This window comes from Acomys russatus, chromosome 15, assembly GCF_903995435.1.
Source record: "Acomys russatus chromosome 15, mAcoRus1.1, whole genome shotgun sequence".
In the NCBI taxonomy this organism is placed as follows: domain Eukaryota; kingdom Metazoa; phylum Chordata; class Mammalia; order Rodentia; family Muridae; genus Acomys; species Acomys russatus.
The window spans coordinates 60959120-60985067 of NC_067151.1; the positions used below are offsets into that span (position 1 = coordinate 60959120).

Here is a 25948-nt window from a genome sequence, read left to right on the forward strand (position 1 = left end):
GGGACTGGAGGGCCGGTGGGTTGGTGCTCAGACTGCGACTTTCCTTCATGATTCACCTGGAGGTGGGACATGACCCTGCCAAGGAGTTTACAAACCACTGGTGGAGTGAGCTCTTCAACAAGACTGCAGCCAGCTTGGTAGTGGACAAGGGGAAGGTAAGAACTTGTCAGGTGATGAAGCGTGCTGGCCTGGGGTGGGCTGGGGAGGGCCAGCATGCCACCTTCTCACTGGTACTTTCCAACAGGATGGAGTACAGATAAGGCGCCTTTCCAAGGAGACCACCCAGCGCAGTCACCCCAAGCCTAGTCTGCTGTATCAGAAGTTCGTGAAGGTACTAGAGTGGGAAATCTAGCTCTCCACTGCTCCCCTGTCTCCCCTGGGTCCTGGTCCATTGCCTTGTGTGACCAACTGATTCTCACTGAGATCCTGGGTCCAGCCTTGCTGTGCCCATGCCCTCATCCAGAATTGAGATGGTAAAGTTCCATGGACCCTACCATCTGTGGGGGAAGCAGCAGTGAACAGTGGGAAGGAGGGAGGGAGGGAGGGAGGGAAGGAAGGAAGGAAGGAAGGCGGGAGGGCAAGCAGGCAGGCCATTATTTAGTTAGGGGCCAGTGGGGTAGGCTATGTTGGTGTCTAACTTAAAACAATACAGAAGCCAGGAGAGTCCTGGAGGTTACCTGGTCCATCCTCATTTTGCATATGTGACCCAAAGAGTGAAACATGGGTTTGCTGAAGAGCCCACAGCTGGCTAAGAAAGGTAAAAAGAAGAGGAGCCAGGCTTTCCAGCTTCGTTCACTGTAGCTACAGAAAACCAGCAGTTAGTGAGCATAGATTCTGTGCGCAGGGCTTTCCGGGCTATCTAGCAGTCCTTCCCAGTTTCTATGTCTGGTGGCATCTACTCTTCAGCTTAGGCACTCCTTGCCTCTTCATGAGCCTCTTTGCCTCTAGTCTCGCTCTCCACCATAGTTAGCTGACCTTCTGCAAAGCATCCATAGGGTCCTATCTGAAACACAAATTGTATCGTGTTCCTTTTGTTGGTTTGGTTTGTTTTTTCCAGACAGGGTTTCTCTGTGTAGCCCTGGCAGTCCTGGAATTCACTCTGTAGGTCAGGCTGGCCTCGAACTCATAGAGATCTATCTGTCTGCCTCCTAAGTGCTGGGATTAAAGATGTGCACTACCACTGTCTGGCTCAACTGTAAATGCTGTTTTTCTCTCCTCAGATGAGGGGATGAGATGAGAACCATCCCCAAGCCTTTCTAGCTCTTTCTGAACTCTTGCTGGCTGGTCCAACTCAGCTGTTCCTGCCTAAACTCCGCTCCAAGCTAACTGATTCGAACTGGCTTCTCTCACTTGTGACTGAATTGCTCAAACTGCCTGGCCTAAACTAGTTCTGACAATATGTTCTGATCTTCTGGCTCCTTCTCATTCTCTGGCTTTCTGTCTTCACCTGTGTCTGGCTTGTTCTCTCTGCAACCTGTCTCTGTAACACTGCCCTAGTAATCAACTCAGTTAAAAAAAAAAAAAAGCTTTCTCTCTCTCTCCCTGCACTGCTCTTAGGTAGTTAGTCCTGTCCTGTTCTCTTAAGAGTTGGATGTATTCTATCTCTGACTCGCTCTGTCAAACCTTTCTCTAATTCCTCTTTGTCTGCCCCTCAATTAGAGATCACCTCCAAACATGGCTGCTTCCTTCTTTAAACAAACCTTACCTTCTTTGTGTGGGATTGAAGCTGTGTATAAGGGTGTGTCAGTATTTCGGCCAGATCATATTATAATCCAGAGCTTGTCTGTATGCCAGCCTGACCACATAGACTTAGATGTGATCCCTTGCCAGAGCAGCCGTGTTGCTGGATTAACATTTCTCTCCACCTTCCTTTTTAGTGAGGCTTCTACAGCCCTTTATGTTCTTGCTTCAGTCCCACTTGTTCTCTCTGGGTCTGTTTCTTCTGCTTCAAGAAGCTGTGTTTAGCAAGGCTCCGCGCCACACACCTGTAAACCCAGCACTCCAGGAGGCAGAGGCAGGTGGATCTCTGAGTTCAAGGCCAGCCTGGTCTGAAAAGCAAGTCCAGGACAGCCAAGCTACAGAAAAACCGTGACTCAAAGAAAGAAAGAAAAAGAAAAGAAAAAAGAAAGAAAGATTCTGTGTTCTCCCCTCACGTGGCCTTGACCATTGCTTGACTTCAGGTTGAGTTTACACATAAGCACCCTCTAGAAACCACTCCCCAAACCCTGGCCCAAGTTATCCGTGGGACAGGCAGCATCCATCATGTTAAATAACTGTTAAATAACATCTAGATTGCTCCATCTTAATTTTTCTTTCTTTTTCTTTTTTCTTTATTTGTATTTGGTGCGTGTATATGTTCACATACGGTATGTGTGGGTACAGATGTTTACAGGTGCCCATGTAACTGAAGGTCAGAGGTTGACATTAGGTAGCTTTCTTGATCTTCACCTTACATATCAGGCTAGGGGTCTGTCACTTGAATCCAGAGCTTGCTAATTTGTCTAGTTTAGCTACCTAGCTGGCTTGTCTAGAGATCTCATGCCCACCTCTTGCATGCTGGGATTACGTCTATGTGGGTGCTGGAGGTCTGCCCTTAGGTCCTCATGTTTGCTGGGATTACGTCTGTGTGGGTGCTGGAGGTCTGCCCTTAGGCCCTCATGTTTGCTGGGATTACGTCTGTGTGGGTGCTGGAGGTCTGCCCTTAGGCCCTCATGTTTGCACAGCAAGCATTGTTACCGCCTGAGCTATCTCCTCACCGGGACCCATTTCATTGTCACTGTACTCTGTATCCTGAGCTATGTGGCCCATTATTAGTCCTGCTAATCTAGCTAAGCAAAAGTACTGGGAATAGGAGTGTGCCTTCATTGTCAGGTACTGGCCACCTCCGCTATGAAAATTACGAGCACTTTTCCCTGCTTAATTCTTCAATCAGCCAGCTGTGAGCCAGAGAAACCCCAGCTGCTCCACTTCCCAGTTACTGTGGCCCATCTCCTGCCCGAACCGAAATGTGCAGGCTGCATGGCTCTGTGCTGTCAGATTCAGATTCAAACTTGGGCAGGGAGTTCTAGGGGCTTCTAGGAGACAGGAGTACTGGCGTGGCTTCGTCCATCTTCGTTTCTCTTCTAGACAGCTACACTAACCTCGGGTGAAGAGAAGCCTGACAGAGATTTGGGGAGCTGCAGTGACGATGACAACCACGAACCCATGCCTCCAAAGATGTGAGACTTTATTTTGGTACTGAGGACATCTGGGAGGAGATGCTTGGGGACCTTAAGAGAGTGAACAGCTAACCCTAATGCTTGGCTCGGCTCTTGCCAGGGGGTGGGGGTGGGGGGTGCTGTGGAATTCATTAGATTGTGTTGATCTTTGTATTCTTAGCACTTCTTAGCCAGGTTTTGAACAAGATATGGTGAAGATGTATATTTTCTAGACAGAAAAAACTTAAGCTTTCTCATATCTGTGACTTGTCATCTGCCCTTACAGTGTGACTGATGAGATGCTACTTAAAGCTTGTAAGGGGCGAACAGCACACAAGTAAGTTGCTTGCACACAACCTCTGGGTCTCCCATCTTTTCTGCCTATGCTTGAGGAGAGCCTGTGCCACCTCTCAATTATTTTCATTCCAGGGGAATAACTGCTGTTGTTGACACAGTCATGTTTGAAGCCAGGCAGTTCTCCTCCTTCTAGTCCCAACTTTCTCTATAATGCCCTTGCTGACTTGGACCCATCTGTCTTAGGGCTGCCCGGGCTGGAATCACAATGAAGGCCAAGCTTGCTCGTTTAGAGGCCCAAGAGCAGGCCTTCCTGGCTCGGCTCAAAGGCTCAAAGGACGTGGGCACCTCTCAACCACAGACTGACAGCGAGCCCTCCCAAAAAAAGAAAAAGAGGAGGAAGCATAAAGAAGAGGAAGCGGCTGCAACAACTGCAGAGAATCTAGGTGAGGGGCTCCTTGAACACACGGAGGAGAGCTTCAGGAAAAGCAAGAAGAAGAAGAAAAAGAGGCAAGAAGGTGAGAGAGGCGAAATGGCTGTAGGAAGTGGGGAGGAAGACGACGCAGGAGCGAGGGGGCCTGGAGACCTGAACACAGAGCAATGTGATCAGTCTTCCAGGAAGAGGAAGAAAAAGAAGAGGCAGCATCATGAAGGAGAGGGGGCGATGGGAGTCTGTGATGGAGGAGGCAGGGATGGGACAGATGGAACAAAGGCCATGGACAGTGGAGCAGACACTGACCCCTGTAGAAGCAGCAAGAAGAGGCAGCGGTGTGGGGAGGACTTGGACACCCAGGATGAAGGAGGGAAGGATGACCTAACAAAAGAAGAGAGAAAGGTCAGAAGAAAAGACAAGAAGAAAAGACAGCAGTGTTGTGAGGAGGAGGTTTTGGACATAAACAATACAGATGGTGATGGCAAGACTTGGGACGTAGAGAATGAAGGCGAGAGACGTCAGCCACACCTAGAGGAGAGGGCTGGCATCAACCCTGACCAGAGAGCCAAAAAGAAGAAGCGCAAGAGAGACTAAAGGTCCAAGGTGGCTCTCAGCTGATTGCTTTTCAACGGTAGATGGCTTTGGGCAGGGTTTCTGTACAGCCCTATTATGCAAGCAGCTCTGGAGCACCAGTCGGCTGAGGAGAGCCAAACCATTCCGTGCTAGCTGAGGGGATGGGTGTGGTCCCCTGTGAAACTTGCTGTCAAAAAAGTATAAACCCTAGAGCCCAGCAGCTCACCAGCTAAAGGTTAATAGGAAGAGGAGTCAGGACAGAGGAATCTATATGAAAGAGCGTCTCTGCTTAAAGTCTGGAAATGTAGACTTATGCGAAATGTCTTTCTGTGTATTTATTTGAGACAGAATTTCTCTAAGATAGCTCTGGCTTTCCTAGAACTCAGAGAGATCCACCTGCCTCCGCCCCATGAATTCTTGGGTCAGAGTCATACACTAGCTCATCCTGCAAAATGCCTTCATTTTCAAATGCTGCGAAGGTTAAGAAAAACATACGTGTAGATATTTGGGCTGGGTTACCCACTCTGCCTGTTTCTAACCATGATTGACTGAGAGCTTAGGCCTCAAGCCTATAGGTCACTCCCAGGTGACATCACCATTCCTTGCTCCAATGCTGAGCTGAGTTTGTCTAGAGCTACCTCCCTGGGTATCACAAATAAGGAAGACACTTTCCTGGGCGAAGGCGGGCTAGCACACCTGGTGTAGCAACAGAGTTCTTTTCCATTGCTTCCAAATGCCTCGTCTGTTCCCCAGAGAAAGCATAACCCACTGATAATGATTAAGTCCAGAGACTCCAGTTTCAAGAGAGAGGGTAACAAGTCTTTATTAAGAAACCTGGCCGCCCACCTCCCTTAGTGTAGACGGTAGACACACTCTGTGTCCGGGTAGGATGGCAGGTTCAGCTGGTACTTCTTTTCCAGAGCAGGTGGTACAAAACGACCCCCCAGGTAATGGTATCGGCCAGTAAAGTTGGCTGCAGACATCTTGGGTGCTGTCAGTGAGATGAGTAAGTCTGGTTGGATTCCACCAGGATTTCCCTTCTCTACATCCCATCCTGGAGAGAGAATGCAGTATGAGCGAGTATGGAAGGCCTAAAGAGGAGGCAAAGCCCTCAGGCCCCACTTAAGGAACTCTCAGTCCCATGTACTATCGGGCTTGGGTTTTCCCACAGGGCCAGCAAGAACTTTGCTCCCAAGCCCTAGTGTGAGGCATGGAAGGATACATTCAGATTATTTTAGACCTGGTCTCTACTGTGGGTCAAGAATCTAAGTCCCCTAGGTAGCAGCCCCAGTCCCCCAGCCACCTGAAGACCCGGCACCTGAGGGAATGTCGATGCTAGCAATGGGCACAGTGAGTCCACTCAGGACACTCAGGATGCTATGGAATGGCTCCCGAACATCACCCTTGAAGCTGAAGCCAAAGATGGCATCCACTACCAGCTCATACAGCGCATCAACCATCATGGGCTGTAGGAGAGCAGGAAGAAGAGTGTCAGGAACTGCTGTCACACAGGGAGTGCTGTCCCTGTACCCACAGAGCACAGAGGCATGCGGATAGCTGTTTCCTAAGCACAGAGTCACTCATCCAGGCCAATGTGAAGCCAGGCATAGCTTCTGTTCTGAGTGCCTGCCTGCCACTGGGGAGGGGGGGCTGACAACGTAGGGGAGCCTGAGATTGGAAGCCAGAAAAGTCCGCTTCTGGTCCAATTCTTTTTTTTTTTTTTTTTTTTTTTTTTTTGGTTTTTCGAGACAGGATTTCTCTGTGTAGCCTTGGCCATCCTGGACTCACTTTGTAGACCAGGCTGGCCTCGAACTCAGCGATCCGCCTGCCTCTGCCTCCCGAGTGCTGGGATTAAAGGCGTGTGCCACCACGCCCGGCTTTCTGGTCCAATTCTGATTTTGGGCAAACCACTTCTCTGCCTGCCAGCATCTCCGTCTATAGACTAAGCTTTTGTTGTTTTAACTGCAGATCTCCCACCCCTAAATCCATGCATCTACAGAAAAGACTCAGGATGAGGCCCTGAGAGCCAGATCACCGTTAAATGCACGCTGGGGGGCAGGCATTTGACTGCAGAATACAAGTGCCTGGAGCTGCTGGTGCTGGGAAGTCGCACAATGTGGAGGTGCTTCTGCACCCCTTTATTCAGAAAGCACTTTTTATGGCAGACAGGCACTAAATAGGCTAGCTTGGTCTGAAAACATGAGGGGAAGGGCAGTGGCACCTATCAAGCCACCTACCTCTGGGGGCATTTCACCAAGAAAAGGAATGTCCATCTTCTGACACTGAGTCACTAGCCCAGTGAAGAGCGGTTTGTTAGGTCTTTTGGGGTAATAGATAGTTGGCTGGTAACCCTAGTTGAAAAGGAAAGCAGCTTATTCAATCTCCGATCCCAGAATCCTTACCCCTTGCCACAAAGACTCCCGTTCTCATACTCACAAAAAGTTTGAGGTGTCGCGCACAGACCAGGCCGTCACCTCCGTTATTCCCGGGACCACAGATGACCAAAACAGTAGGGGGGCTCTTGGACATGGACGTGGGGGGATAAGCCTGAAGGCAGAGAGGTGCAAAGGGGCGGCGGTCACCGCTGTCTGCTCCGCTGCCCGGGACTTCACCACCCGTTCCTCGCAAAGGCTTCGCGCTGTGCCGCCTACCTTGGCAATGGCCGTGGCACAGCTCAGCCCGGCCAGCTCCATGAGTTGATCCACACTGAACTGGTATTCGTTAAATAGCTCCTCGTCCACGGCCCGAGCCTCCTCCTGGCTGAGGGAAGTCCTGGCCTGAGTCCGCTGCTGGGGTGCTGAGGGCACGGCCTGCCCCGCCCCGCCCCCGCGGGAGAGCGCGGCCGTACCTCAGGTACTTCACGGTGGCGCTCGCCATGGTCTCTGAAGCCCGGCGCTGCGGTCCCCACCAGGTAGGCCCGGCCCGGCACACACTTTGCCGGCTCGCGATCCTGGGCAGGCGCGAGCCCGCAACCAGCAGCCCGAACCCCAGCAGCGCCCGCAGCCCGGACATTCAGCACGCACAGCGTCGACCGCCTGGCGCATGCGCAGGATCCGCCCTGCCCCCAGCGCCGGTTGTAACAAGAAGTAGGTTCCGAGTCCGAGGCTACCAGGCGTTCCGCGCACCTTCGTTCCGCCCTGAGTTCTCACTTTCCCCCAGTGTAGCAAGAGTTCCATAACTTCTTAGGCACAGAAATATGCTTCCCTCGCTATGTAACCCAGGGTGGCCTCGAACTCGAAGCAGTTCTAATTGCCTTTAGCTTCCTTCCTGGGAAGTGGGATTGCACTCATGTACCGTCATGCGCAGCTCTTTTTTAATTATAATAGTTATCATCTCTTCTAGGGAATATCTTTGACCACCCTCTAGGCCTATTTTTTAAAAAACATTTAGAAGTGTGGGGGTGGGGTGAGGAGGCCTGCACGTGCCCTAATGCACAAATTGAGGTTAGAGGACAGTATGTGGGCGTCCTTGGCAGCCTTGGCAGCAATGCCCTTGCCCTCCGAGTCGTCTTGTGGGCCTCTGCCATTGCCCTTGCCCTCCGAGTCGTCTTGTGGGCCTCTGCCATGTGTACTTCTACTTATTTGATGTAGAAAATAGACTTTGCAAGGCTATGATAGTGACTGGGATTAAAGGTGTGCGCCACCATGCCCAGTTTATTGTTTTTTGAGATAGCATCTCACTATATCGCCCTGGCTGGCCTGAATTTGCTATGTAGACCAGGCTAGCCTCAAACTCACAGAGATCTGCCAGCCTCAGCCTCCCTAGTTGTTGTTGTTTGAGAAAAAGCCTTGCTATGTAGCCCAGGCTGTCCTAGAAGCGTTGCTCTTCCTGCCTCCTTCTGAGTGGTGGCCTCTGCCACCATGGCCAGCCCTCTCTTTTCCTCATGCACTCCTGTGAGGAAATCTCTGTAAGTGCTCAAAAAAAAAAAAGTCATAACATCATTATGGATCATTATGGTTGCTGTGACCTCAGGTATCCTATGGGGGACAGTCCTTGGAGTGTCTGCTCTTTCATGTCTTTTGTTGTATGGCATTCTTGTCTACCACATGGAGAGGGGGCCAGGGAGAAGGTCAATGGTCCCAAAGTCATCTAGACTAGGAAGTGATTTACAGACCTGTCATGACCCCTCCGGAGGAGTCTGTGTGACAAATGCTGTTGTACCACCTGAGGTGACAACCCCTGCCCCGGGAGAGCCTCCTGGAATGGGTCTGATGTTCCTGCCAGGAGTAATTGATTGTAGCTTTCCTTTTTCTCATTGTGTTAGCATATTCTGTCTCTATTCTTTCTCCTAACCTTACTCCCATACCAGGACTTTTCAAACATGACATTGCTATGAAGCGTCCTAACATGGGACTGCAGCCAGGGACCATTCAGGCCCCAGAGTTCACCGCCAAGCTCTGCTGGTCTTCTCCACTTATTAAAACAAACATGGCTAAGAATGAATTATTAGCTAATAATTTATATTATGACTTAAAAAGAAGTAAAGTGTTCCAGAAAGCTCCAGATAGTGGTGCTCAGATATTAGAAAGGAGAAGTAAGAAAAACTGTCTTGGCACATAGGTGTTGGGCATAAGTTCCGTTAATGAGAGAACACTGACCCTTGACAAAGAGGGCACATGCATACTGATACCAAGCCAATAACTTAAGAGTGATGACGTCTTTATTGTGTATTTTGTACCCTGTATTGTTTCATTTCAAGTTGCTAATTCAAAAATGACAACACTATTACTTTGCATTCTGTACTGTGTTGTGTGTGCCTGATAGCTTCACTGACTCCCTTGAATCTACTCCATGGGAAAATGTAGCCACAAAATCACTCACTGTTTCAAAAAAATATGTATAAAAATCTAGACTGCTTGCCTGCAAAATATGCTCAGACCTAAACTCACTCGTGGGTTTGTCACTTTGCCAAATCCTTGTGCACTGACGTTTTGAGAACCTATACCCAACTGAGATGGTCCATGGCACAGACCTGGCCAAAAGCCTTAGGCATCTTGACATCCTAATCCAGAAAAGCAAGCGTCAGTGTTCACTATCCATTTTCCAGTTTTTTCTATTCAGTTAAAGCCTCCGAAAGAGGAGCAAAGAGACTCCCAACGCCAAGCCAGCGGAACCCTTGGCCTGGCTGCTCAGGAACATCACGTCTATACCCGGCTGAAGAGGCTCCTCCCCAAAGCCCCTAATGTGTATATTGGGAAGCTCTTGTAGGGGCATGGGCTGTGGCTAGCCAGTACAGGTCACATGACTGTGCAGAAACCAGACTGGGTGCGTGTCCTCTGGGGGTTCCTGCTGAGGCTTTCCTTGGTCCATCTGGATGACCTAAAGGAGACAGAGGGGCCCACCCTTGGCCACTGGAGAAGCACAGGAGGCTGCCTCCCTGGTTGAGGCTTTTCATCCCTATTTTCTTTAGGACTCCGCTTTTCACAAGCCAGCAGGCAGGCCATGTGGGAGCCAGGGACACTACCAAGCACGAGATCCTTCTTTCCCTCAACCCAACAGTGGTCATGCTCAGTTAAAAATCACAAGCTACCTCTTCCACTTGGGCAGTCCATCCTCCAGGCCTCCACCCCTCCTCTAGGACCTACCGCTTGACTTGGAGCTTGTTGGGTGCCGAGATGACTGGGTGCTTCACTCCATTGGGATTTGGGCCTCCAGACAGAAGATGAGCTGTGGCTCCTGAGCCGGGTGGAGAGGGTTGGATACATTCGTCGCAGGCCTCTTCATAACCAGGCAACACAGCGGGAAAGAGGAAGCAGGGGTGGGGACAGTGGGGTGGATATCTAGGCGTGTATTGGCCCCTTCATGGAGGATGCCTTGTACAAGCCAGGTGCTTGGTAAACAGAGCCACCTAGTGACAATAGGATGATTCCCTGTGCCTAGAAGGAAACATGCTGATAATGCATCACTAATTCAAGCCAGATGACCAAATAGCAAGCTCTTTGGCTGCCTGAGCTTGAGAGCTTTGAGGCACAGCCTAAGAAGAAGGCCTAAATCGGGTGTGGTTGCGCTCGCCTTTAATCCCAGCATTTGGGAAGCAGAGGCAGGCGAATCTCTGTGAGTTCAAGGCCAGCCTGGTCTACAAAGTGAGTCCACGACAGCCAAGGCTACACAGAGAAACTCTGTCTCAGAAAAGCAAAACCAACCAAAATTAATAATAAAATAAAAAAATAAGGCCCAACACCCTACATGACATGGAGCAGGCTTTCCACAAACCCTGTGCTCTAAGATGCAAAGTTTAAGATGACAGGAAATGAAAGGCAGGCAGCAGGAGGGAACACACACACATCTGGGAAGGGCTCAGAGGACACAGGCCAGGCCCTCAAGAAAGAAGCAGAAATGTGGGAAGGCTGCTGCAGGCAAGGCTTGGTCACCTCGGGAGCCAGGGGTGGGTGGCAGGCCCAGGTGGGAGGACCAGGAAAGTGAGGCGGGAGTTCCGACTGTAGGCCTGGGGCATGCTTCTCCCTCTCCCACTCCTCTGTCCACTCACGGTCCTGTCTCTGCGGTCCCAACACAGTGCTGATGTTTGCCAACCCCTCCATCTCTTTCTTCTTACAGCCCTCCTCTGGCTCTTCATCCTCCCACCTGCTGAAATGTTTTTAGGGACAGGAAACCGCATGTGGCCGGTCTGTGGAACACCCCAGTGGCCAGTTCCTTGCCCCTGGCCAGCTCCCCATCCCTGGCCAGCTACTCACCTATGGCCAGCTCCCCACCCCAGTGGCCAGCTCCCCACCCCAGTGGCCAGCTCCCCACCCCAGTGGCCAGCTCCCCACCCCAGTGGCCAGCTCCCCACCCCAGTGACCAGCTCCCCACCCCAGTGGCCAGCTCCCCACCCCAATGGCCAGCTCCCCACCCCAGTGGTCAGCTCCCCACCCCAGTGGCCAGCTCCCCACCCCAGTGGACAGCTTCCCACCCCAGTGGCCAGCTCCCCAGCCCTGGCCAGCTTACTCTCTTCTTACTCGGGCCTGCTTGACTCACCTGTCCCCAGTATCTTCTGCACTGCGTTGTACCCTGGCTGAGGTCCTTGCCACCACGGAGGCCTTCCATGAAGTCTGCAGCCTTCCAGGAGCAGAGGGCTGGGAATGGGGAAGTACAGAGCACAGCATGGGGGGGGGGGGGATGGCTACCTGGCTATCACTGTCCTTTCAGCTGCCTGGGGAACCACAGTATCCTGCACAGACTTACTTGCTGGAGACAGTGCAGGGGCATTCTAAGAATCAAATTCTGAAGTGAGGCCCTCTGCTCTATAAAGGTTTGCCTAATAAATCTTACATTAGAAATCAGACTTATGCTGGGTGGTGGTGGTACACACCTTTAATCCCAGCACTTGGGAGGCAGAGGCAGGTGGATCACTATGAGTTCGAAGCCAGCCTGGTCTACCAAGTGAGTCCAGGACAGCCAAGGCTACACAGAGAAACCCTGTCTCAGAAAAAAAAATAAAATAAAGAAATCAGACTTATACATCCAAGCTGACCATTACTCAGTCATGCCCAGAGCCTCCTTGAACTGTCAGAGTTGGTTGAAGACCTTGGCTGGAGCCAAAGGCTTTTGACTTTTAATGTAAGCCTCTGCCTGTCCAGGATAACTACCCCTCCCCAACCTCCTATATGGTAACTGAACCTAGAGCCTCACATATGCTGGGCAAGCATTCTACAACTGAATTACACCCACTGCTTCAGTTTTATTCAACTGTGCTTGAAGATTTTATAGTGCCGTGGGTCTTAAAACAAGAGGGCATTCAATCCATTAAATCTCTATAATAAAGCATACGTTTCAATTTTTGGGGTGAGAGAAAGTTTCCTATGGAGGAAAGCATTTGGGGGCCTGTGGAGAGAGACTGGGGAAGCAAAATGAGCTGGAGGCAGAGTCTAGGGGGACCTGAGAAGCCCTGCCAACCAGTTGGCTCCTGGTGCTTTCTTGGAGCAACACCCCCATCTTGTGGTCATTTAGAGAATTGCACCCAACAACAGCCTCCCAAATCTTCACACAGATGGCCTTCCTGGGCCTTAACCCAACGGGGACTTTGTTACCACTCTGCCAGTCCTGAGACAACCCTTGTGCAGAGAGTACGCCACAATCTTCACCCACCTCCAGGACCCCCTGCCCCCCCCCCCCCCCCGCAACCTGATATACGTACATCCCTCATGCAAGCCCAGGGGCAGATGAACACCGGAGCAGTTAAGCTTAGCATCCCTGAGAACATCCTTTCTGGGCAACTCGCCCCGCTCCACCCCCATCCCCCACTCCCACCTCCTGGTCTCAGGTGTCGTACTATCAAGATAGGAGCCTGGGCTAGCCTCTCCTGGGCCAAGCAGGTCCGCAGAGCATCTGCCAGCTTGGCCACAAGCCGCTCTCGTATGGAAGCTGGTTCCTGCTGGGAGAAGCGGACAGTGGATGAAGCTGAAGATGGGTTCGGCCCGCGGACAGAAAGAACGAAGAACGAAAACTCTGATTCCTCCCCTTGCGTCCTGCCGCCATGCCACCAACCCCAGAACTGGGGGGCAGACTGCCTCTTTCTCTAGGTCAGAGGCCATCGTGGAGGGTCTCACCTGACACAGGGCCAGGGCTTCCTTATAGTATTTCAAGGCCTGGTCATGTTGCCCCAGTCTGGCTGCAGCTGCCCCAAGGCCCTCACAGGCCTGCCACTGTCCCTTCACGTCTCCTAAGGAAGACAGCGTAAAAGATTTCACGTTGCCTGCTCCACAGACCCTTATAGCAGTCTTTGGGTGCTACTCCCTGAGTTCCAAGCTATCCCCTCATTCTTACCAGTGTCTTGAGCAGCCTGCAGAGCGTGCAAATAGCTGTCCCAGGCAGCCCTGTGGTCTCCCCGCTGACTCAGTGAGAACGCCAGGCCGAGAAAGCTCTGTCCTTGCTCCCACCGCTGGCCCACAGAGCCTGAAATCAGAACACATCCATTCAAGTAGGGACTTGATAGCATTTGAGACCCTGCCCCCAGCAAGGGAGGGTCCCAGGAGTCCAGTGTGTCTCAGTGCATCTAGGTGACCCCCAAAGGCCTAAGCTGTCCAGGTCTGAGCCTCTCTCACCTTGTTATACCCCCAAATGCCTCCCTAGGCAGTTGAAGCCAAATAAGTCAGTCAAGGTTACGTTAATAGATTGAGACAAAACATTCGCATTACGTAGGACCGGCTGGTGGAATTCACAGCTCTGTCGCTGCCTCTAGAGTGCTGGGATTAAAGGTGTGTGCCGCCATACCTTTGAAAGCCCTATTTGGGGTTAGGCAACCGTGTCACCACTGCAGCCCCACTTATGTGATGTGGACGCTGTGTTTTATTTTTTGCTTGTTTGTTTTTGCAGTGCCGGGAATGGAATCCATGGCCCATGTGTACCGGGCAAGTGCTTCCACAGAGCCACAGCCCCCAGCTCTCTGCTGTTTTAATTTTTTTTTTTCACATTTATTTCTGTAGGTATGTGGGTGTGCACAGGTAGAAGTCAGGACAACTTGTAGGAATAGTTGCTGACCTTCATCCACGTGGGTTCTGGGGCGTGAACTTGGCAGCAAGTACCCTTTACAAGCTGAGCCCTCACCCCGCCAGCCCCGTACAGTCCCTTTTTTTTATGTGTGGAAATGGAAACTCACACATGAGATGAAAAGCAACCGGTTTGCTTCTGAAGGAGATTCGGGGCAGCACTTCCGGCCTCTGAACCCACCCACCAGGACTGCTGGGTACAGCCGTGCAGAGTCAGCTCCTGACCCACTCCTCCAGGCTCCCCAGTCCCCTCCCAGCTCCCAGACCCTGGTGTGCCACCACGTTTATTGAAAACATTTTATTCTTTTTCTTTTATGACAGGTTACCATTTAACAGAGGCTGGCCTGGGGTTTGATATGTAGCCCAGGATAACTTTAAGCTGATTCTCTTGCCTCCACCTACTGAGACTGAGATTACAGCTGGCCACGGCGGCTACCCTTGGCTTATGTGGTGCTGGGCTGTATGCTAGATAAATATAGGTAGATAGATAGATAGATACAGACATGCCTAGTCCTGAAACCGCTTCTTTTTTCTTTTCTTTTTTTAAGATTTATTTATTATTGTGTATACAGTGCTCTGCCTGCATGTACACCTGCAGTCCAGAAGAGGACACCCGATCTCATTATAGATGGTTGTGAATCATCATGTGGTTGCTGGGAATTGAACTCAGGACCTCTGGAAGAGCAGTCAGTGCTCTTAACCACTGAGCCAGCTCTCCAGCCCCCTGAAACCTCTTCTTAATCCTTTAGTCTTGGCCCCATTCCCCAGCCCCTGGCACCCACCATGTAGACTGGCGGCCTTCTGGTGAAATTCCTGGGCCTCCTGATAGTTGCCAAGGACATTATGGGTCATTCCAAGGTTTCGAAGCACTGTTGCCTGCTCTGCTGGCTGTCCACACAGGGATAGGGCTTGCAGGAAGGCCTTTACTGCCAGAGGGAACAGTTGGAGTTGGAAGTAACCCATGCCTAGATCGTTGTACAGTGGCCCTGGAAAGTATAGCCAAAGCCGCCAATAGTCAGATGAGCCATAGCTAAGGCTGTACAGGTACAGCCCCTCACCCACTCCTCCAGCTTTCCCCACCCCCTCCCAGCACTCAGAGCACCACCCCACCGGGTTTATGCTCAGCACCTCCTCAGATCCCACACCATCTTTACTGAGGCTCACCCAGGAGTCCCCGGTCCTTGCTCCGGTCAGCATCAGCAAGCTTACAGCTCTCCTCCAGAGCCTGCAGCACGTCACTCAGTCCATGCTGCCCGTTGCTCAACATACACCTCACTGCAGCCACCTGGGCCAGGGCTGCATCCCAGAGCTGGCCTGCATGGGCGTAGGCCCGGCTTGCTTCCTGGAAACTGGAGGCTGCTTCCTTAGGCCATCCCAAGGCTTGGTAGCAGGCTCCCATTTTTGCCTGTGTTTCTCCACGGTCACCCTGTGGCTGGTGACAGCCCAAGGCCCTGCGGTACCAGTCTAACGCTTGAGTCAGGTCACCAAGAGCATGATAGGCCAGAGCCACATTGAAACACTGGTCACCGTGACACCAGCCTTCGGACTTCCCTTCATGATGGGCTCTCAGAAGTAGCTCAAGACCTGTGGCTGGGTCCCCCGTCTCCACATAGGCAGCCCCTAGGTTGAAGGCACAGGCTCGAAGAACAGGGGTACCTCTGGTTGATGGGGCCTTGGAGGCTAGCAAGAAAGCCTTCTGGAATCTGCCCAAGGCCTCCTGAGTCTGAGCAGCCTGCAGGGCCCTGTGGCCAGCCCTTGTGAGCGTCTGGATCTTGGCTTCTTGTTGTAGCCACTTTCTTTTCTCCTTTTTCTTCCTGCAGTTTGAAAGTTTGGGCACAGGTTCAAGCTTCTAGTGGCTCTTCCTCAGGAACAGGAGAAGAAGAGTCAAGGTTGACACCAGGGAATAGAGGGGGTCAGCATGTCAGCTTTAGCTCACCCCCCACCTCCACCCTTCCAGCAGGATCCCTCAAGGGAAATTTGACTGTACCTCTGATCTCCTGGGACCAAGAATTTTCCTCTGACCTCTCACCTTGCTTCCTGTGTCCCATTGGGCAGCATTTTGACTCCAACTCTTTTTTAGAACTCTTCCTAGGTCTTTGTCAGCACTCAGACCAAGTAACTTTCTGAAAGCTGACTTCTGTGAATTCCATACCCCATGTTACAAAATAACCAACCAAACAAAAAGTCCCTGCCAAGCTTCTGTAATTTTCTTGGATTTTTCTCCCTAAGTCCTCCCCCAGCCCCCAGCCCCCAGCCCCAGTCCTGGGGATTGAAGCCAGCATTCAAGGCAAGCACTCCGCCACTGACCTGTACCACCGGCTGCATTGATCACATAGGGTTAGAAAGGCTGACTTTCTTGTCTTCCACTAGCCTGGGAATGAGTTGAAGGCAATTAAATCTTCGATGAAAGTTCAGCAGTTAAGAGCACTTACTGCTTTTTCCAAAGGACCCGAATTTAGTTGAACTCTCAGGTCAGACAGTGCTCACAACCATCTGTAACTCCAACTCCAAGGAATCCAAAGCATCTGGTGTACACACACACACACACACACACACACACACACACACACACACACACACACACAACCAAAAAACAAAAAACATGTGCATAAAAATAATGAATTTATCTTTAAAAGTTCACTAAGTTCAGTCAACTGTGACTTCCCTTTCTGGCTTCTGCACGCACTTGTGGTGGCACACGCCCTAGCACTTGGGAAGCAGAGGCAGGCGGATCTCTGAGATTTGAGGCCAGCCTGGTCTACAGAGTGAGTTCCAGGACAGCCAGGACTACATATAAAGACTCTCACAACACATGAAAACCAAACAGCACACACAGGGCTACACTCTCACCTCTCACACATGGCATCTCTGCATGCGGCCGCCCTCTTGTGGTCTGGGTGCTGCTGCTTTACAAACCAGTGGAAATTCAGCGCAGTCCGCTCCAGTGTGTGCCAGGAGCTGTCCTAGCCCTGGCTGCTCAAAGCTGAACAGGATAAGGAAGCTGGTGTCCAGGAGAGGGCCTGTCTGTGTTTACTATGCCCTTCCTCCCATCTCCTCTACTTCCTGTCAGTGGGTTGGTTCCTACTCTGGTCCTCAGAGACCTCTTAATTTCAGACACATTCTTCTCGTCAGCAGGGGTCTTTCTCCTGGAAAGGCACAGCCTGGACCCCCTCACCTCCCAGGAAATAGAAAAGTGCAGAAAAGCCACCTTTCTCTCTCTCTCTCTCCCTCTCTTCTTCTCTCTTCTTCTTCTTCTTCTTCTTCTTCTTCTTCTTCTTCCTCCTTCTCTTCTTCCTTTTTCTCTTTTTCAGAAGGGATGCCTCTTTTCAAAGAAATTTGTTCTGGGGTTGGGGATTTAGCTTAGTGGTGGAGAAAGGGAGGGAGAGAGAAAGGGAAGACGAGAAGGGGGGAAAGAGGGAGGAAAAATGAAGGAGAACTGCTTCTATAAACACATGGAATCTTGACTTCATAGGGTTCTAACCTTGAGGCATTCCCGGCTGTTCCCGCAGTCTTGGGGACCGCACCACAGGACTTCTTACCTCTGTACTGGTTTTATTTTTTTTTTCTCCACAGTTGCTTTTCTGGAATGGCTCTTCTGGCTTCAGTTACTTCTTACTAGCTTTTAGCTGAGAACTGTGTTACCAGACACCTGGGCACCCTCTACTCCCAGGTAATCATTTGAGTGACAGCTGTGGTGGCCTATCTTGGTGCAGAACCCTCACAGTGCTCAGACACAGCCACCTGAGGCTTATTCCCCTTCCTAGTCAGCCTCTTCACCCCTACAGACACGCCCTCGAGTTCCTTCAAGTAACATAGCAAAGCATCATGGGACTATTGATCAGTTATAGTCACACAAAGATCATCTATTCTCCCCCCACCTTTTTTGTTTGTTTGTTTGTTTTTGTTTTTGTTTTTTGAGACAAGGTTTCTCTGAGTAGCCTTGGCTGTGCTGTCCTGGACTTGCTTTGTAGACCAGGCTGGCCTCGAACTCACAGCGATCCGCCTGCCTCTGCCTCCCGAATGCTGGGATTAAAGGTGTGCGCCACCACACCCAGCTAATTTAATTTAATTTTAAGGTAGGTGAATCTAAGCCGGGCGTGGTGGCGCACGCCTTTAATCCCAGCACTCGGGAGGCAGAGGCAGGTGGATCGCTGTGAGTTCGAGGCCAGCCTGGTCTACAAAGCGAGTCCATGATGGCCGAGGCTACACAGAGAAACCCTGTCTCAAAAAACCAAAAAAAAAAAAAAAAAAGGTAGGTGAATCTTCTTTCCTTAGCGTCCTCAATACTGGCATTACAGAGATGTGCCACCATGCCTTGCTCAGTCTCTCCCCTTTCAAAGAAGAGGTGGCAGGCCAAAGAGTTTCTTCCATCTGTTACAAAGTGACCACAAGCTTTAACGAAGCATAGACTATCCCAGATGTGGACCTTTTCAATGTGCACACACACTGCCCTGCATACATACATACATACATACATACATATGTGCATACTCCCAAGCATACATAAAGTGCACTATGTGGCAGTTTTACAGTTGGTAATGGGATGGGAGGTGATGGTAGACAGAGGCCTGGAGAGCAGAGGAGCCCCCTCGTCCCGCACTTTGTAACCTCCAGGTTTTGTCTGATGGGAGGATAGTCACCAGGGTTCACTAACTCACCAGCCCACCAATCCATCAGTGGCTGCACCTGAAAGTAGAAAGGCCATCGCCAGACACAGACTCCTGAAGTTGATGCACTGACCACAGCTGCTAATGCAGGCTTTGCTGCAGGCCTGGTACCTGTATCGGTGCCGTCTCTGTGCTCCAGACAGGCTGCAGCTTCTGCTCTGGCCTGAGGTGCTAGTGTAGCCTAACCAGGCCAGCTAGGCCCAAATGGTCCCATACGCATCAGGCTTCCCTTAAGGAGGGTAATCAGGCTGAAAGCGTTCTTAGGCACCATCCTGAGCTTCCTCCCAGTAATGCCATCATCTCCAAACGAGCATCCAATTCTTTTCCCTGTCGTATCCACCACACCTTGGCAACTCCTTCCGTAATTACTAAAACACAGAATATCGCTGAGAATACAAGCAGCACCAAAAATCTACAACACGATGATCACAATTGACACGTATATTTCAACAATAACTTTAAATATCAGTGGCCTCAATTTCCCAATCGGAAGACGCAGACTGACTGAACTGATGATCAAGAAATAAAATCCATCTAGCTGTTGCTGCCAAGAAGCACATCCTCCTTTAAGGACGGGCACCACCTTGGAGTAGAAGGATGGACAGAAATTCTCCAACCAAGTGGAACCAGGAAGCAGGCAGGGCTCACCATCCCACTGTCTGACAAAACTGACTTCAAAATAGAACAAATCAAGCCGCGGGTGGTGGCGCACGCCTGTAATCCCAGCACTTGGGAGGCAGAGGCAGGCGGATCACTGTGAGTTCGAGGCCAGCCTGATCTACAAAGAGAGTCCAGGACAGCCAGGACTACAAGAGAAACTCTATCTCGAAAAAACCACACACACACACACAAAAGTGGAACACTTCATTCCACATCGAAGGTTCATATCTGGAAAAGGGGGAGTAAGGCCAGGCTGGGAGACCCACATACACTTAAGTCTTAATTATGGTTCACTGTAATTTGTTATTGTTGGGGTTTTTTTTGGGGGGGGGTTGTTTGTTTTTAGATTTTCCAGACAGGGTTTCTCTGTGTAGCCTTGCCTGTCCTGGACTCGCTTTGTGGACCAGGCTGGCCTCCAATTCACAGAGATCCGCCTGCTTCTGCCTCCTGAGTTCTGGGATTAAAGGCATGTGCCACCACACCTGGCTCTGTCCATTGTAATTCAAATGTTTTCTTTTCTTCTTTCTTTCTTTCTTTTAAATGTTGTAGAGGAGTTTATTAAATAAGCATGGGGAGAGAAGGAAAGGGGGCAGGGGTACCCCAGAGAGAGAGACAGAGACAGAGACAGAGACAGAGAGACAGAGACAGAGAAGGAAAAGTAAGAAGAGAGAGTAAAAAGCTCTTTTTCCTTTCTTTTGGCAATTTCATATATGTATACAGTGTGTTGTGATCGTGTTCATTCTTCATATTGTATCATTCTTATTTAAAGTCTATTGTCTCTTTAGGCAATCAGCACATCAATTTTGTTAATTGTGCAGGAAGTTTTGTTTTAAGATGTATTTATTATGTATACAGTGCTCTGCCTGTGCACTTGCCCGCCAGAAGAGGGCGCCAAGTCTCGTTATAGATGGTTATGAGCCACCAAGTGGTTGCTGGGAACTGAACTCAGGACCTTTGGAAGAACAGACAATGCTCTTAACCTCTAAGCCATCTCTCTAGGCCCCTTTTGTTTGTTTTTTGAGACAGGATTTCTCTGGATGTCCTAGAACTCATTCTGTAGGCCAGGCTGGCCTTGAACTCACAGAGATCTGCCTGCCTCTGCCTCTTCTGGGATTGAAAGGGAGCACCACAACACCTGGTAAAGTATTTTTTAAAAAATAATAATTTATTTGGGCCGGTCATGGTGGCACATGCCTTTAATCTCAGCACTCGGGATTCTTTTTTTTTTTTTTTTTTTTTTCGAGACAGGGTTTCTCTGTGTAGCCTTGGCCATCCTGGACTCACTTTGTAGACCAGGCTGGCCTCGAACTCACAGCGATCCGCCTGCCTTTGCCTCCCGAGTGCTGGGATTAAAGGCGTGCGCCACCATGCCCGGCTAGCACTCGGGATTCTTATTTCATGTGCATTGGTGTTTTGCCTGCATGCATGTTTCTGTGAGGATGTCAGGTTCCCCTAGAGCTGGAGTTCCAGATAAGCGTGGGCTGTCGTGTGGGTGCTGGGAATTGAACCCAGATTCTCTGAAAGAGTAGCCAATGGTCTTAACTGCTGATCATGATGAGAGGCCCCATTCCCTTCCTATGTCCTTTTAATAAGGTCTATTTTTCTTTCCTGTCTTAAGATAAGCGAAACCTCCACTAGGAAGGTCTCTGTTCTCCACTGTAGTGGATCTCCCCGTCTGCGCAGCACTGACTTGCAAGCTTTTTGACTTTGTATTTATCTCTTGATGCCATAACAGCGCTAGTCTAGAACGTGTATATCCCCGTATTTGTCACCTAGTTCCGTGTAGCACATGGGCAGTCCCAGGAATTCTATAGGAAGTGGGATAGATTAACGAAAGGAAGGGCAGCGGCAAGGACTATTTGAAAAAGCCAGCTGAGCAGCCGGGACTTGGAGAAAGGGCAACCAAAGGAATTGCCACCTGTAAGAGGAACTACAAAGCCCAGAATGCCCAGCAGAGCTACCGGAAGCATCCCGTTCCGGTGTGACTGTAGTGACGGGTGGTGTCCCAGCGGCGGGAGATTCAAAATTGGCAGGAGAAGGAACATGGAGCCGTGTGGGACAGGCCGGGCTCGGACAGCCTGTGAGTGCGGGAAGGATCTGAGGGTGGAGCGGGTGCTACTGGCGGGGCTTAGCCTTCGTGGGAGTGGCTGCCCCGAGCAGGGCTTAGTGAGGAGTGGGCTGAAATGTACGCAGGGTAACCGGGCTGCAGAACCTTCAAAGGGCGCGCTCCCTATTCCCAGGTTCTGGGGCCCCAGGGTCGGGGAATGCAGAAGATCTAGATGCCTCTTAAAATCCAGCAGTGACTGTACTTGCCAAAGGGTGCCACGGGATGGGATTCCGCATTGAGACAAACTACGTGTTGCCTGGCCACTTATTTAAAATGCAGAGCCTGGAGGGCGGGCTTGGTGGCTCGCACTCCACAATTCCAGCAGTTAGGAAGTGGAGGCCGGAGGTCAAGAGTTCATGTTCATTCTTAGCTACATAGTACACAGAGGACAGCTTGGGCTACCTGAAACTCTGCTGCTGCCTTAGAGAGAAACTCAGGTTCGTGGGAAGGGCTGGCTTGAAAGCATTCCACCTGATCGGCTGAATGGAAAAACAACAACAACAACAACAACAAAAAACCGCTTTCTCCACTAGGACACACAGAGCAAAATCTGTGTCCACCCATCTCATAAAGGAAAGCTAGTTCCAGGAAAACTATTTTGTAGTGGTTGTTTTGGGGGTTTTGTTTGTTTGGGGTGGGTGGGTGGTACGCTCGAGCTTGCTCAAGACCCCGCCCATTTGATTTCATTGAGTCCTAGCTCATAACTCTGAGGTGATGTCACTCACTTACTGGTCTATTTTCCACACTTGAACAACCAACTCTTGTTCCTTGTACACTCCCTCAGGAGAACCCGCGGATTTTCTGCCGTTGGCCGGCACTTTCAAATCTGTGTTTGGAAGTGTGTCTGTGGGTTTGAGCTTTAATAACTGCCAATTCAAATAAGCCCAGCCCTTCCTGAAGTCATACTGCAGCATATACAAGATGAGGAAATAGGATAAAAAGTAAAAATGACTGTAGTGCCCTGTCAAAGACAAACCGACCATGCTGTCTCTCGCATGTCCTCTGAGCTTATTTGTTTGTAGTGCCTGCACACAACCTTCCCTCATCCTGTGCTTAATTTTATATCGTGTTTCCCATGAAAAAGAGAGAGACTGAGAGGTGTAAAGACTGGCTAAGGCAGACTAGGAATGCTATCTCCCTTAAGGTGTTCCCTGTTCTTGAGCTTGGAGGTCAGGGTGCTGTCTACAATTCTGTTTAACTTGAAGATTACTTTCCTCGGTAGGTGAGCTACAGGGGGGAAAAAGATAATGGTGTTACTTTTGGGATCTTTTAAAATTCTCCTTGTCCATTTAATTGAGAGTGTGTAGTGTGGATCCCTCTGTTGGGTCACCTGTCCCTGCTTCAACTTTGCTTGTCATTCCCTGCCGGTCAGATAGAACAGTTTTCTTCCTCTTCCTCTGCTTATCCTGAGGTCTTATTCATGGCCTATAGTTGCACCCCTCACTTTGGGTTGGAGTTGTTCCCTTATGTGTTTTTCTCTCCTAATAATTGTTGAATTATGGTATTAGTAGGGGCCTTTTTTTGTTTGTTTGTTTTGGTTTTGGGGTTTTTTTTGTTTTTGTTTTTTGTTGTTGTTGTTGTTTTTCAAGACAGAGTTTCTCTGTGTAGCTTTGACTGTCCTGGATTCGCTTTGCAGACCAGGCTGGCTTTGAACTCACAGAGATCCACCTGCCTCTGCCCCCCCCCCGAGTGCTGAGATTAAAGGCATGCGCCACCACCGCCCGGCTATAGGGCCCTTTTTTAACACCGGCCCAGCTCCTAAATAATTGGCACAAAGACCTATTTGACTTATTCAACATGGTTTTTGTATTTTGTTTGTTTGGGTTTTTTGGTTTTTTGTTTTTTGTTTTTGGTTTTTTGAGACAGGGTTTCTCTGTGTAGCATTGGCTGTCCTGGACTCGCTTTGTAGACCAGGGTAGCCTTGAACTCACAGAGATGCACCTGCCTCTGCCTCCCTGAGTACTGGGATTACAGGTGTGTGCCACAACACCTGGCTATTCAACAAGTTTTAAGCTCCATAACTGGGCAGATACTCAGAGGGCACGCCTCTATTCTAACCCATTATGCTAGTGTGGCTACTCCCAGCCATGTGCCTGCTTCTGCTCTGTCCTCATGGCACCTTCTCTCTCTCCTTCCCTCCCTGTTTCTCCCTCCCTCTCTTCCTCCCTTCTCCTCCCTCTCTCTCCCTCCCTCCCTCTTCTTCCTTCCCTCCTCTCTCTTTCTCTCCATCCCTGGGATTGGAAGTCTAGTCTTCCTGTCTCCTCTGCCCAGTCATTGGCTGTTCAGCTTTTTATTAACCAATCAGAGGAAATTGGGGAGCATTCTTTACATAACATTGATGCAGGGGAATTCTTCAGTAATGATGGCATTGCCCACTCCCAACTGTAACGTGGTCTCTGGGCATAGAAATCAGCATCTGAACACACAGCCTGTAAGGCCAATCCCCAACAGATAGTAGTCTCTGTGTCCCCCAACCCTCTCAACATGTATGCTGTTTTGCTTGCATGCCTGTCTTTTGTATTGCATGCATATCTGGGGCCAGTGGAAGCCAGAAGAGGGCATTAGGCAGAGCTGGAGTTACAGACAGGTATGAAACACCACACAGGTGTGGAGAATTGAACTCAAGTCGTCTGGAAGAGCAGTGTGAGTGGTCTTAAGTGCTGAGCCATCTCTCCAGCACCCATCTTTGTATGTTTGTTTGTTTGTTTTTTAAAGGTTTATTTATTTATTATTATGTATACAGTGTTCTGCCTGCGTGGACACCTGTAGTCCAAAGGCCATCTCAGATCATGTTACAGTTGGTTGTGAGCCTCCGTGTGGTTGCTGGGGATTGAACTCAGGACCTTTGGAAGAGCAGGTGGTGCTCTTAACTACTGAGCCACCTCTCCAGCCTTTTTTCTTTTTTAAGACAGGGTCTCTCTGTGTAAATCTAGCTTCCCAGAACTCATTCTGTAGACTGACCTTGACAGCTTGCCCAGCTCTGGGATTAAAGGCGTGTGCCGTCACGCCTGGCTTATATTTTAAGAGTAGAGGTTCCCTAGCCTAGGGCCCTACATAGAGGTATTCCGTGAATGAATGACTGTGCTAATCGTGTCAGCCATGCTTCTAAGGGAGCACCTGTGGCGGCACATCTTTGAGCAGTTAGCACTTAGTGACGAGTAAGTACTAGGGGAGGCTGCACTCCCAGCTGAGGAAGGCTCTGGATAGCGCCGCTGGTGGTACCGCAGCAGTTTGTGAGGCAGGCTTGAGAAAGAGGAGAAGGATGGGAAGATGGCTGCAGAGGAGAGAAGGAAATGTCTCTGGCAAAGAAGGGTGCTTTCTGACCATGGGTACACAGGGAAAAAGAACCAGGACATGACGGAGAGTGCTTCTGTGCCCTGGAGGGGCCACTTCAAACCTGAGGCCCCTCACCGAGGTCTGCGTCGCAGGCTGCTGGGATTAAAGGCTCACACCACTGTGCCTGGCTCTGAGTTTGTTTGTTTTAACATTTATTTTATTTTTATTTATGCATGTGCTGTGTCTATACACCGTGTGTGTAAGGGTGCCCACAGAAGCCAGAAGAGGGCACTGGTTCCCCTGAAGCTGTTTGCTTATGGGTAGCTGTGAGCTGCCCGGCACAGGTGCTGGGATTCCCTAGCTAACGCTGCGTTCCTTCACTATCTCTCCTCACACTGTAGATGAACGCCTCACAGCTGAGGAGATGGACGAGCAGAGACGACAGAATGTGGCCTATCAGTACCTGTGCCGGCTGGAGGAAGCCAAGCGGTAAGCAGGGTCCAGAAAGATGGGTTCCTCAGGGCCCGCTTTTCCTACCTCTTCTGTTCCAGGCACCCGTTCCCACAGGAAATGCAAACAAACAAGGGCTGTGCTGCAAGGAAGGGCAAGTTAAACTAGCTCTCTTAAGCTAGGCAAGACGCACACACCTATAACCAATGGAGGGAAAAAAATGTTCAAGGTCAAAGCTGGGCATGATAAGCCACACCTTTAATCCCAGCACTCAGGAGGAAGAGGCAGGCAGATCTCTGTGAGTTCCAGGACAGAGCTACACAGTGAAATCCAATCTCAAAAAACAAAACAAAGAAAACAGAAAAAGGAAAATAACATCTGTTTTCTTTCCTTTCTTTTGCACATCTTCTGTTTTTAAGGCAAATCCCAACCAAAGATCCTTTCCCGTAGCCTTCAGTAGGTAGCTCTACGGCTTTGGGTGTCTGTTTACCTACCACACCCAACTTAATGTCTGTGAGTTGTTGGGAAATCAGGAACTAGGCCGGTTTCCGGTTTCCAGTTTCACTTATTGTCTAAAAAGAAAAATCTGCCTTTATATTACAATGAATATGTACAGTGGAAAATTTTAACTAAAAGGAAGTAAATCTGTTTACTCACAAAGAAAAATCTAGGGCTGGAGAGATGGCTCAGAGGTTAAGAGCACCGGCTGCTTTTCCAGAGGTCCTGAGTTCAATTCCCAGCAACCACATGGTGGCTCATAACCATCTATACTGGGATCGGGTGCCCTCTCCTGGTGGGCAGGCACA

General features: G+C 50.1%; 4 protein-coding genes across 5 annotated transcripts in view; 2 read left to right on the plus strand and 2 right to left on the minus strand.

Moving 5' to 3' along the window:
- Positions 1 to 42: 42 nt before the first annotated feature.
- Positions 43 to 4946, plus strand: Gpatch4 (G-patch domain containing 4). The gene is made up of 5 exons (XM_051157438.1): positions 43 to 155; positions 245 to 331; positions 3127 to 3218; positions 3484 to 3534; positions 3738 to 4946. The coding sequence occupies exons 1-5, from the start codon at positions 48 to 50 to the stop codon at positions 4516 to 4518; spliced, it is 1119 nt and encodes a 372-aa protein (XP_051013395.1). The 5' UTR covers positions 43 to 47; the 3' UTR covers positions 4519 to 4946.
- Positions 4947 to 5294: 348 nt separating this feature from the next.
- On the minus strand, positions 5295 to 7553 carry Naxe (NAD(P)HX epimerase). 2 transcript variants are annotated; one of them, XM_051157439.1, is made up of 6 exons: positions 7346 to 7546; positions 7149 to 7257; positions 6934 to 7044; positions 6735 to 6848; positions 5816 to 5963; positions 5295 to 5551 (listed from the first exon to the last, which is right to left on the minus strand). In XM_051157439.1, exons 1-6 carry the CDS (start codon positions 7507 to 7509, stop codon positions 5349 to 5351), a joined length of 849 nt encoding a protein of 282 aa, XP_051013396.1. In that variant the 5' UTR covers positions 7510 to 7546; the 3' UTR covers positions 5295 to 5348. The 2 variants fall into 2 exon arrangements, with proteins under 2 accessions (XP_051013396.1, XP_051013397.1); XM_051157440.1 differs by lacking the exon at positions 5816 to 5963 and having other exon boundaries at positions 7346 to 7553.
- A 2181-nt stretch (positions 7554 to 9734) lies between these two features.
- On the minus strand, positions 9735 to 16307 carry Ttc24 (tetratricopeptide repeat domain 24). Its single transcript, XM_051156923.1, has 10 exons — positions 16290 to 16307; positions 15147 to 15831; positions 14765 to 14968; positions 13261 to 13389; positions 13044 to 13156; positions 12767 to 12868; positions 11473 to 11570; positions 10985 to 11082; positions 10083 to 10173; positions 9735 to 9816 (listed from the first exon to the last, which is right to left on the minus strand). Exons 1-10 carry the CDS (start codon positions 16305 to 16307, stop codon positions 9735 to 9737), a joined length of 1620 nt encoding a protein of 539 aa, XP_051012880.1.
- A 4988-nt stretch (positions 16308 to 21295) lies between these two features.
- The window catches only part of Iqgap3 (IQ motif containing GTPase activating protein 3), a 46614-nt gene continuing 41961 nt past the window's right edge, over positions 21296 to 25948 (plus strand). Inside the window, exons 1-2 of the mRNA XM_051157441.1 lie at positions 21296 to 21389; positions 25094 to 25181. Of these exons, the coding sequence (XP_051013398.1) occupies positions 21353 to 21389; positions 25094 to 25181 (125 nt within the window). The 5' untranslated portion in view covers positions 21296 to 21352. The remainder of the gene's footprint in view (positions 21390 to 25093; positions 25182 to 25948) is intronic.